This window comes from Oryx dammah, unplaced genomic scaffold (genome assembly GCF_014754425.2).
Source record: "Oryx dammah isolate SB20612 unplaced genomic scaffold, SCBI_Odam_1.1 HiC_scaffold_22, whole genome shotgun sequence".
Classification (NCBI taxonomy): domain Eukaryota; kingdom Metazoa; phylum Chordata; class Mammalia; order Artiodactyla; family Bovidae; genus Oryx; species Oryx dammah.
In genome coordinates this window covers 28388848-28401385 of record NW_024070206.1, presented here as the reverse complement: position 1 = coordinate 28401385, position 12538 = coordinate 28388848, and the positions used below count along the sequence as shown (strand labels likewise).

Here is a 12538-nt window from a genome sequence, read left to right as displayed (position 1 = left end):
CGCCTGAGGTGGGGTATCAGAGACCCACCACCCGCCCCCCACCCCCGCCAGCCATCTTCCCAGTCCCCCCCTCCTTAGAGCACACCCAGGCCCCCTGGTACCCAGCACCACTGCCCTGAGCTCAGCCCTGCCCCGGCCACCTCCAGCAGGATGTGCTCTGCCTGCTGCTCGGCTGCAGTGGGGACCTCTCCTCGACCTTCTCAAAAGGCTGGATCTTCTCCTCCCACTTATCAGCTCTTGACCACAATTTCCTTCTGTCACCTCGGAAATTCTAGGCTCTTCCTGGTGTCCTCCTGAGTTCTTCCTTTCATCTATCTAAGAACGGTCCAACCCTGCTAATAAATCAGCTGGAGGGAGGAAAGAGTGCATCTCCAGCCCTTTCATCTTCGCTGGCACATAAAAAGCAGTTCCCACCTGGGCAGGTATGACTGGCTGTCATTGCAGCCTATAGCCAGTGCTGAGGGCTTGCTTTTCTGCCTAAAATTCCAGTTCCTAGATCTTCAGATGAGCTAAAAGTCCTTCCTGGTTCCGTCTGAAAATTCCCCAGCAAGACTACCAGCAACTGCATGCTTTCTGGGCTATTTCTGTTGTTTCTGGGTCAAAAGTGTGCCAGGAAAGGCAGCTTCCAAATATGCTAGACACTGGTGATCCCATTAGTTCAAATCTTTTAACTACATCCCTTCACTGCTTCCCTGGTGGCTCAGACAGTAAAGAATCTGCCTGCAGTACAGCAGACCCGGGTTCAATCCTTGGGTCGGGAAGATCCCTTGGAGAAGGGAATGGCTACCCACTCCAACATTCTTGCTTGGAGAATTCCATGGACAGAGGAGCCTGGCGGGCTACAGTCCACGAGGTTGCAAAGAGTCAGACACAACTGAGCGACTAACAACACTCACTGCAAACCATCCAGGTGATGATCTGACTTTGTATCCTTGACAGCATTGAAAAGTGGGGAATACTATTAATTTGGCCCACTTTTTGGCTTTGTCATTGATTTCATTTAGGAACTCATGGTTTTATATGTTTGTTTTTGGTTCAAGAGATTATGAACAAAAACACCAACATAAATAAATGATGAGTAATTTATACTGAAAATGGTACAAGTAAGGTTCAGATTCAGTAAGTAAAAGACACAACAGAAAAGAAAAACACGGTGGTTAAATGCATAAGGCACAGTAATTGTGACAGTGAAGTCAGGGTGGGAGAAAGAAACCCAGAGTGTATTCTATTTCACAGATGACTGTTGGGTTCATTTTAACTAAAAGCTTTGTACTTAAAATAGGAATGCATACTGACTACGTAAAAATTATTTGACGGGAGAATTCAATCGTGCCATTCTGAAATTGTTGAATAGCTATAAAATTATGTTCTTTATTCAAGAGAGGTTTAAAAACTTCAAGAAAAGAAGTCTTCACACACTGTAATTGTTAGTGTTAGTTATTCAGGTTGTACAGTGTATTTTACACTAAATTATAGTGATGCTGGGCCTTAATCATGCCATGAGTCTAAGTTTTTAGCAATTTTCATTTGGTATAGGTTAGAAAAAATCAGTGGGGCCCATATAAGCTTCTGAAAATCAGGAGGAGATTAAATGAAATGGTCTTGTGGCAGGAACTCCACTCTGGGACATGTCTCTAGTTACGATCTAGGTCACGGATCAGAGAGGAGGAGCCACCCCCAGAGAACAGAGCTTCAGGGATCCCAAGAGGTCTTAGAGCCCTATTCCTAGCACTACCGTGAGGCTACCATTAATAGGCTTCACCATTCAATCATAATCTATGCTGGCAACAAAGATTCATGTCCACTTGTCACCAGGACAGTTTTAATACCTAGATCATATTGCAAGTTCTTTCAATTGCAAGGAGATCAAACCAGTCAATCCTAAAGGAAACCAACCCTGAATATTCACTGTAAGTGCTGATGCTGAAACTGAAGCTCCAATACTCTGGCCACCTGATGCAAAGAGCTGACTCATTAGAAAAGGCCCTGATGCTGGGAAAGATTGAAGGCAGGAGTAGAAGGGGGCGACAGAGGATAAGATAGTTGGATGGCATCACTGACTCAATGGATGTGAGTTTTGAGGAACCTCCGGGAAATGTTAAAGGACAGGGAAACCCAGCGTGCTACAGTCCATGGGGTCGCAAAGAGTCAGACATGACCGAGCGACTCAACAACAACAACATATACATATTAACCATAATTTTCATTTAACAGCGCTTTCCCGAAGAGCAACTCTTTGCTGGAGAAACACATGTTCCCAGACGTCAGCTGGCCCAGGAGTCTGAACCGGCGCCCGGGACGAATCTGCTGGCAAAATCAGGATCCTCCTCTCTTAATGAACATCATCAGAGAGAGAGAGCCAAACTCGACTTTAGGCCCAAGATCTAGAAGAATATTCACTGACCAGAGCACAGAGCCCTGGTGAAAACAGAAAACAAAATCCAACAAAGCAGAAAAAGAAACGATGACAAACCCTCGCCAAAAAAACTCAACTGTTTCTGTTCAAAGTTTCCTAATAAAAATATATTTCAGTACTATTGAAAATTCAGTTTTAGTCTAAAAAAACCAAGCCTTGGGTTACCATTAGAGAGCAGCATTTTCTACAGACTTCTTTGCATGATTCTGGTGGGAGAGGGGTGGAAAGAATGGTCTGTTTGGGAAGGTTATATGAGATCACGTTCATCTTTACAGTGGGCTTCACTCCGTGAGGTTTGGCCATGCAAAGGGGCCCCCCTTCCCTGCCCTACGGGACCAGCACCCCCCCAAAGCTTCTGTCAGTACAGTACCTGCCATTCCTGGTATCGTGCTGCCGCATATTCTTGATAAAATGAATCTTCTTAAAGTTCTTTGGTCTGGGCGAACCTGAGAGAGTTCGACATCTGAAAAACAAAGCCATTTCAAAAACACAGTCAGTCGGTCCTGGATAGCTGAGACATCTCCACACAAAGACAGGAAGGAAAGACCAGACAAATGGTTTGAGTCACCCCAAGGATAACGAGGACCTTACGGCTGGAAGCGAGGAAGCTTAAAAAAACAAACAACAACAAAAAAACCAACCCAACAGACAGACAACTTTCTTGATAATACTGATAATAATTTATATGGCTCTGAAGAGCCAGCTAATGAAAACTATTGCCCTCAATTGCAATAACATAACCTACATGGATTCCAAAGACATTATTCGTTCCTGTCATCTTAAAAAGAATCCTCCCGTATCAACACAGGTATCAGGAACGGAAAACTGCAAATTCAACGAACTCAGAGGCAGAGAAAAACACTGGCAAATTCAGTTTAAAAACAACCCCAAATCATTTTTCTGCTATAGCAGGACTCCGGCTTGAATCACCTGGACTATTGCCTCAACACTCAACTTGGCTATGCTTGGAAGTCACAGCTTTATTTTGAATGGGAATCAGAGACCTGGCTAGTGGCTGGGTTTTTTTGTTTGTTTGTTTGTTTTTTTAGATAAATTTTAGATAAATATTTGTTGAACAAATTGACTTGGATTCTAATTAATTTTCCCTAGAATATAGGACATGTGCGTGCACTGTAGGAATAACAGAACAGAAAGGTTTTATTTATGTATATTTTTTTTCAAAGCTACCTGGCAAAATTAGACACATAACTGCAATATCAGCTAGGATAAAAAGCAAAATCCCAACAAAGGACAACCTGAAGTTTGGTCTTGTCTTGAGAAAGGGAGCAATGTCCTCTCTAGTAGGGTTTTTGCTGCCAAAATTTTTTGTTTACTTAAACTTTTCTGACCATAGACCCCGAGGGCTGGTTTCTGGGATCACGTCAGATGTGGGTCCCAAGAAGTGGTGCCCAGGTTCCCAAAGCCACACTGAGTATCTGAGCTGGGCTGTCACCTGAGATCAGTCAGTTCTGAACTTGGAGGCTTCAGGTAAGAGAACAGCAAGGTGACCCAAACAGGAGGTAAAGCTGAGGGCAGTGGGGTGTGGGGGCCCTTTGCGGGGCAAAGGATTAAGGAATGTTCAGAGTCACACACCTGCCCCTCAGCTCTGATCTTTACTCTCCCCCAGAGGCCTGACGGGGGCTTCTCAAGTGGTACTAATGGTAAAGAACCCACCTGTCAATACAGGAGACATTAAGAGACGTGGGTTTGATCCCTGGGTTGGAAAGATCCCCTGGAGAAGGGAATGGCTACCCTGGAATGGAGCCTGGTGGGCTACAGCCCAGGGGGTTGCAAAGAGTCGGATACGACAAAAGCGATAGCACGCTCACAGGCAGGGGCCTGAAGGGAAATTAGGGGACAGCCTCGGTCTAGACCTCAGGGTGTACATTCCCCTGAAACCCCCTTACCTGCCCTCCAGGAAGGGCCAGTCTTCCTAGAAGCTGCTTCCTAGGGAGCACTGAAAATTATTTATTTTTTTCCCATAGAAACAGCACCTTAAAATAGAATTTATCTTGAAAAAAATACAGTGAAGTGAATGAGTGGTCAAAGCAATGACATGGTAGCGTATCTGGTGACTTTCCTCAGGAAAGAGGGGTTCCCTGGGCATTGGGGCTAGAGGCAGGAAGATCCCGGGCCAGTCGTGTCTGCTTCACCGGAGTGAAGTGTCCACAGCTCAGGGCCACAGCCCGTGGCCCTGCCAGCATCCACCCCAACTCACTACCAACCCTAGTGATCGATCACTAGCAATATCCCCTGCAGTTCTTGTGACAACTACACATGAAGATTTCTATAAGAGCTTCATATGCTGTCAAGGGATACGTTCAAATACACATGTTCATGTCCATACATATGTGTGTGTGTTAGTCGCTCAGTTGTGTCTGACTCTTTGGAACCCCCCAGGAACTGTAGCCCACCAGGCTCCTCTGTCCATGGAATTCTCCAGGCAAGAATACTGGAGTGGGTAGCCATTCCCTTCTCTAGAGAATCTTCCCAACCGAGGTCTCTGGCCTTGAAGGTGAACTCCTTACCATCTGAGCAGTCAGGGAAACCCACTCTTTGGGACCCCGTGGGCTGTAGCCTGTCAGGCTCCTCTGTTTCTCCAGCCAACAATACTGGAGTGGGTAACCATTCCCTTCTCCAGGGGATCTTCCCGACCCAGGGATCGAACCCAGGTCTCCTGGATTGCAGGTGGATTCTTTACTGTCTGAGCTACCAGGGAAGGCCCATATGTACATACAGGTAAATATTCATATACACATTTCAAGTGTTGTGATTATTATTAAACTTTTAACTACAAAGGGTACATATTTTGTTACTATTTGCCTCCTATATTCTTAAAACTACTCCTGGGACTTCCCTGATGGTCTAGTGATTAAGGCTCTGAGCTTCCAATGCATGGGGTCTGGGGGATCTGATCCTCGGTTGGGAAACTAAGATCCCACTTGCTGTGCAATGTGGCCAAAAAAGTATTAAAAAAAAAAAAAACAAAACCAACCTGCAGCCTTTATTAAGGGTCCTGATTTCTTGGTTTTTAAATAGATTTTTTTAAGACAGGCGGTGCCCTACCTGAGGACATGCTATAGATGCTTCCTGTGGACCTCAGGAAGGGTTTGAATCCAGAAAGATCCTCACTGGTCCCACTCCCCACTCTGAGCTTCCAAACCCAGATCCAGCCTTCCTGGGGCCCAAGGAGCTACAGCCTCTCTGTGCCTTCTCGAGGCCGCACTCGGATGCACACCCAGCATTTTGAAGGGTCTCAGTTCTACCCCCAGAATGACTGTTAGAGTCTGCAGGCCACTCAAGGTCCCCCACTGTCTCTCTCACACATGGCAGAAAGTTCTAGAAATATGTAGTCACTGGAGAGAGGAGGATCCTCGAAGGCATAAATGCTTGCTTCCACGGGTTTCTGGACAGGCGTTCAGGAGCAACCTTACACGCTTACCCTGTGCCCCCGCCCCCCTCCCCCACTGCCCCTAACCAGATGCAGAGTTTCCAGGCCCCAGAGTCTAGATGAGGGCAGTGGGCTAAAAGCTGGACTGTGATGACGCCCTCCTATGAACCAGTCTCCATGCCTGCAGAAAGAGGTGCTGTTACCCTCGGATTTAGACACAAAATCTTTCAGTCTTCAGCTGGAGCCAGAAGTTGGCAAAAGGCCACTGGTGTGTATTGGCACTGGTAATTACTGAATGGTACAGCAGACGGCACACCTCAACCCAGACAGGCTGGAGACCAGGGCTGGTGGTGATGGCTGCCACACCTGCGGTAGCCAAACAGAGATTTTTCTGGACACCTAACAGACAGCCTAGGTTCTTATTTCTGGGAGACCAGGTAACCACCAGAAAATGTGGAAAATCCCAATCTAAAGGCTCTCACGGTTAATGCTCAAGTCTTGGAGTTCAAGGCGGATACAAGAAACTAACTTGTGATGTGCAAGAGAAAAGCAAAACTTTAAAAAAGATAATTGAGTGCCAAGTCGCTTCAGTCGTGTCCAACTCTTTGTGACCCTGTGGACTGTAGCCCGCCAGGCTCCTCTGTCCATGGAATTCTCCAGGCAAGAATATTGGAGTGGGTTGCCATTTCCTACTCCAGGGGATCTTCCCAACACAGGGATCGAAACTGTGTCTTTTACGTCTCTGTGTTGCCAGGTGGGTTCTTTACCATTAGCTCCACCTGGGAAAGGCCCAAAAAGATAACTGAAGAGGTGCTTTATTTCTATATTAGCATACAATTCTAACTGCAAAGGGACTTCCCTGGTGGCTCAGTGGTAAAGAATCTGCCTGCCAATGCAGGAGATGCGGGTTAGATCCCTGGGTCAGGAAAATCCCCCTGGAGAAGAAAATGGCAACCTGCTCCAGTATTCTTGCCTGGGAAATTCCGCAGACACGTCGAAGGAGCCTGACCCACTGTAGTCCATGGGATCACAAAAGAGCTGGACACGACTGAGTGACTACACAACAATGCTAATGGTCTAGCCCTTGGAACTGCAAGCTGTTTGTTGTCTTGTGTGTGTGTGTTTTTAAAGCATTCAGCTATCACCACCCCCAACCTAAGAAACACTTTAAGAGAACTGTGGCATTGGCAACAATTGCCAGGGAAACCGGAAGACTGAGCACTCAGGTTAAAGCAGGTTAAGTAAGGAAGAAACTAATTTCAAAGCTGTCTGCATTAATGTGTAAATACCCATTTAAAACCATACATTTTAAGTGATGCAAAATTAAATTAGGATAGAATTAAATTAAAAACTAATTTAATGAAAGATTAGCTCTTTCTTGTTAGCACTGATTACAGGATACACCTAATTATGCAAAAGGTTTTTAATAGATGCCTTGGAGCAGTTTGCTCTGAGTGCTGACTTTGAAAGCAAGTTGGGCTAATAGCCTTCCGCCCCCGCAGTTCCCAAAACACTTTGGCGTCATTACTGGTACATTCATTTCACGGAATGGAAAGGCTGGTGAGAACCTCAGAGATCAGTCAATTTGTCCCTTCCATTTTACAGGTGGGAAAACGGAGGCCTCAGCATAAGTAAATGAGTTTCCAAAGCCATGTAAGCAGTTAGTATAAAAATGGGGCCAAAAATTCAAATCCCCTGACTCCCAAACTATTGCCCCTTCTGCGACTTTTATCTCTTAGGAACAAGTTTCTAAGTACATATTAGAATTTTTTATCGAAGTATAGTTGATTTACAACTTTGTGTTGGTTTCTGGTATATGGCAAAGTGATTCACATATGTATCTCTGTGTGTGTATTTATTCTTTTCCATTGTGGCTTATTACAGAATACTGACGACAGTTCCCTGTGCTCTACAATAGGATCTTGTTGTTGATTTTATACATGGTTGTTTGTATCTGCTAATCCCAAATTCCTAATTTATCCCTCCCCTACCCACTCTGGGGCTTCCTTGCTGGCTCAGTGGTAAAGAATCTGCCTGCCAATGGGTTCAATTCTTGGGTCAGGAAGATCCCCTGGAGTTGGAAATGGTAACCCACTCCAGTATTCTTGCCTGGGAAATCCCATGGACAGAGGAGCCTGGCAGCTATAGTCAAAAGAGTTGGACATGAACAAGACAACCTCCTTCAATAATCATGAGTTTGATTTCTATGTCTGTTTCTATGGTGAACATCAGAAATTTTTATTTATTTTTTAAATATAAATTTATTTAACTGGAGGCTAATTACTTTACAATATTGTATTGGTTTTGCCATACATCAACATGAATCCGCCATGGGTGTACACGTGTTCCCCATCCTGCACCCCTCTCCCACCTCCCTCCCCAAACCATCCCTCTGGGTCATCCCAATGCAATTAAAGAAAGTCTACTAGGGAAAATCTAGACTTCTTAAACTGCCCAACTCCCCTGATTTTGACTTATTTTTAAAACTTTGTATTTACCCAAGATTTATTGGAAATTAAGTACAGCACTCTGTAAGTAGAAGCTGGATGAATTTACAGTTAAGGCAAATCAGCCATTCCATTTTGACTCTGACCATTTGTGCCATCATAGGCCTGAGAGCCAAAGGACAAAGGACCAGCCTGGGCGATGCTGAGAGAGGGTACAGGGGTGATGAGGCATCTGACCAGGAACATGGCACCCGGCTCCTCCTTTGCCCTCTCTTTACCACAGGAATGCCTAAGGGGGTGACATTTAGAGCCTGAGATTTTTTTTAAACCTGGTTTCCTTGGTCACAGCTACCACCTTGCTCGAATGACTGTGCTCCCTGCAGCCTCTCCAAACTCCAGGGCCTTTGCAGTTCTGTTCACTGATGGGCATCAATTGTGCTCCAATGCTGAAGCCACTCGGTGCCACCTGAGGACGTTTCTCCCCCGCATTCGCTGATTAACTTGGGCCACTTAACAGAGACTGACGGGAGAACACTTGCCCCTGGGCCACGTGCATCACGGCTACACGCCATCAGCCTAACATGGTCCCAGAAGTTATGCATTTTCAATATTTATTTTATTTACTATTTGTTTGGCCGTGCCAGGGCTTAGTTGTGTATCAAACCTGGGCCCCTGCATTGGGAGCATGGAGTCTTAGCCATAGAACCAGGAGGGAAGTCCCTTGGATGTTTTCAAAAAGCCCTCAAAAGTGGAAATCTGACTGTCTGGCCCTGATTTTCTGTTTGGAATGATGTCAGTGATGAGACTCAGAGTCATGGATGCTTTGGAGCAGATCCCAGGCCTGTCTATGCTCCACCCTTTATAACCAGGTGTCCGTGGACATGACCTGTGGCCTGGGAGTGAGGCTCCGTGCAGGGAAGGGGCCGGCTCCAGGGGGAGACTCTCTCTCCATTTCAACCTGCCAGCATCCCCCGTAAACCCGCAGCACACCATCCTACCTGCCCACCTCCCGGCCCAGCCCCCTGCGCTGACCCCGTCTTCCCTCGGCCACTCCTCCACTGGCCAGCCCAGTTGGGGCTTCAGTGAGGACTGAGGGGGATGTGGTGTGGGTCCCCTGCACTCCAGGAGGGCCGGGGAACCAAGCACAGAGGACAGGAAGGAAAGCTGCCAAGTCAGAAGCCAGGCACAGCTCCGCAACTGCTGTCGCCCACCGGCCCCCACAAAAAAGATGCCTTGAAAGCACTTTTCTAATCCGGAGGGAGAAATGGAACACTTTCAGCCCTGAGGGAGCACTTATAGCTGTCTTAACCTTGTCCCCAGCACCTGACCGTGGAGGAACTTAGCGGCCCCCATTAACCAAGTCAGAGACCTCAATGCCTGTGTCCCCTCTGGGAAAGCCAGAGCAGGCAGAGCAGGGACACGTTCTTCTCCATCAAGCAACAGTTTTCAAAAAGAACGGGTCATAGCACCCGAATTCACATGCAAACTGGGCTATTCTGGTACATGACTGGGATTTCACAGCGTTCTCCTTCCAATATTCCAAAGGGTTGGGCTTTCCAAACTGAGTCTGGGGATCAGATTGTCATTTTTAGAATTTAATTCTGTAAATCAAGACCTGGAAAAGAAAAGCAAACTTTGGCCTCCTTCTTGTATTGCAGGCCATTCACACACACATAAACGCAACCAGAAAACTGACCTCCGTAGAGGGGCATTCTCCTCAATGTCTTCCAGGGTCTCCAAGGATGATCGCTGGGAGATGAGGCGACGTCTGCAGAGAGAGGAAAAAAAAAATCTAGGTGTTAAAACTGCGTCATGAAATGGATCAGGAATTTCCATAAAGCTAAAACTGCTCTAAAAAATAAAGTCCGTTTAAAAAAAAATCAGATGAAAGGTGTCTTTAAGAGGCTGTCATACTCCCAGACTGTACCCTGAATGCCAAGCCCATCTTGCCTTGCTGAATCCTGACTTTCTCCCTGGGAAGAAATGAGACGTGATGGAGACATTTTATGCTGCCAAATAACAAAACCAGACAAGGTGCCTCTTACTGCATATAATTTTGGTACTGTGTGTGTACGTGTGTGCTCAGTGGCTAAGTTGTGTCCCACTCTTTTGAGACCCCATGGACTGTAGCCCTCCAGGCTCTTCTGTCCATGGGATTCTCTAGGCAAGAATAATGGAATGGGTTGCCTTTTCCTCCTCCAGTGGATCTTCCTGACCCAGGGACCTAACTCGCATCTCCTACGTTGGCAGGCAGATTCTTTACCACTGAGCCACCTGGGAAGCCCATTGGTACTGTGTGCACTTTTTCTAAAGCATTAGATATGTTTTTAGTATTAAAATACTGTTAAATATTGAAATATCAGTGGTCTGAACCAGCTTTAGCTGATAAATATTAAATTTTAAAACCACACTAAATAAAATATCAAAATCATTAGGAGGCAATAAATAAAACTTATGATCTCAGAGACTTCCCTGGTGGTCGAGGAGGTAAGACTCCATGCTGCCAATGCAGGGTACTCAGGTTCCATCCCTGTTTGGAAAGCTAAGGTCCCACATGCCTTGTGGCACAGCCAAAAGATGAAAAACAAAAACAAACAAGCAAAACTTATGGTCTCTGGTTGGCCATGATTTCAAAAGCAACTAGAAACACACATGACATCATTCTCCTGGGAGAATTTCTCAGCGACCATTAAGAATATATATCAGGACATAACTAGGCAAAACACAAATGCTTTCCAGAGGCTAAAGAACTGAAAAGCACCTGTCCAAACCTCCTTGATCTTCTTTTGTCCAACTGAAATAAGAATGGGTCCTAGATAACTCAGAATATCTGACACAGGGACCAGGTTGGGTGATGGTTGGCAATTTCACAGTAAATCCATTTGAACAAAAATCATCACTTCATAGTCCAATAGGTGATTTGGCTGATGGTGAGGGGTGGTGGTGATCAGAAAAAAATCTGATTCAGTCTTTACCCTGGAAAGGACTAAAATTAGAAGGATAAGTCTATTTTATATTCACTTGACAACATTTAGGTTCAGTTCAGTTCAGTTCAGTCACTCAGTTGTGTCCGACTCTTTACGACCCCATGAATCGCAGCATGCCAGGCCTCCCTGTCCCTCACCAACTCCCGGAGTTCACTCAAACTCACGTCCATTGAGTCAGTGATGCCATCCAGCCATCTCATCCTCTGTAGTCCCCTTTTCCTCCTTCCCCCAATCCCTCCCAGCATCAGAGTCTCTTCCAATGAGTCAACTCTTTGCATGAGGTGGCCAAAGTACTGGAGTTTCAGCTTTAGCATCATTCCTTCCAAAGACACCCAGGGCTGATCTCCTTTAGAATGGACATGCAATTATAACCAAGGTCTAATTTGTCATAAAGAAAAAAAATGAAATATTTTTTGCTTTGTTCTGTGTGTATTGTTTCTGACCAACCATGTGGCTACCTTTTTGTTTCACATTTTATTTTTAATAAGAAAGGTCATTTTTGCAAACCATTTGAGGGCTTCATCGATTTTCTCAGAGCCTGTATTCATCTTTTTAAAAAGTTTTTATTTATTTATTTGGCTATGTTGGGTCTTATTTGCAGCATATGGGATCTCTGATCTTTAAGGTGGCATTCAGGATCTAGTTCCCTGACCAGGGATTGAACCCAGGGCCCCTGCATTGGGAGTGTAGCATCTTAGCCACAGGACCACCAGGCAAGTCCCGTCTTCATATTTTGACATCAAGTCCTTTCTAAAACACTCAGCATGTTCTCCCTGCTTTTCTCTCCAGTGACCCTTGTCTGTCCACGTGTGAGAACCAGAAGCACTCCGACATCACCTTCAGTGTCTTCATGACATGCTGACCTTTTGTAAGATATGCAGTTTTATTCTACAGTTAACTTACACTGAATTTCCATTTTTCTAATGTTGCCAGATTTCCAACAGTCAGCCAGACTGGAGGCAATGGCCTTGGGGAGACACTGGTCTTAACTGAGGGGTGGGGAACTGATTTTATAGGTGGGGATTTGAAAGGAATCCAATTCTTGAGCAAGCAGGACCTCTCTATGCAGCCCCATGAGTCCGGGGACTCGGCTCACCAGGACCCCTGTGACCCTGTGGTTGAAGGAAGGGTCCACTTCATCTACTGAGGTGCAGTTCCTCCGGGTGCCAGGTCTGGCTGGAATGTCGCTGCAGGCTGGGATGGGAGCCTAGTTAGTCCCACTCCCACCCACCAGAGCTCTCAGAGATAGGTGTCACCATGCTCCCCACCCAAGGGACGGTGTGAGGCTGCAAGCAGC

The 12538-nt window shown here is 45.9% G+C and overlaps 1 protein-coding gene across 1 annotated transcript in view; it reads right to left on the bottom strand.

Moving 5' to 3' along the window:
* Positions 1–12538, bottom strand: part of CABLES1 (Cdk5 and Abl enzyme substrate 1) — a 104748-nt gene that overhangs the window by 45350 nt on the left and 46860 nt on the right. The window contains exons 2-3 of the mRNA XM_040264723.1: positions 9951–10022; positions 2787–2879 (exon numbers count right to left, since the gene is read on the bottom strand). Of these exons, the coding sequence (XP_040120657.1) occupies positions 2787–2879; positions 9951–10022 (165 nt within the window). The remainder of the gene's footprint in view (positions 1–2786; positions 2880–9950; positions 10023–12538) is intronic.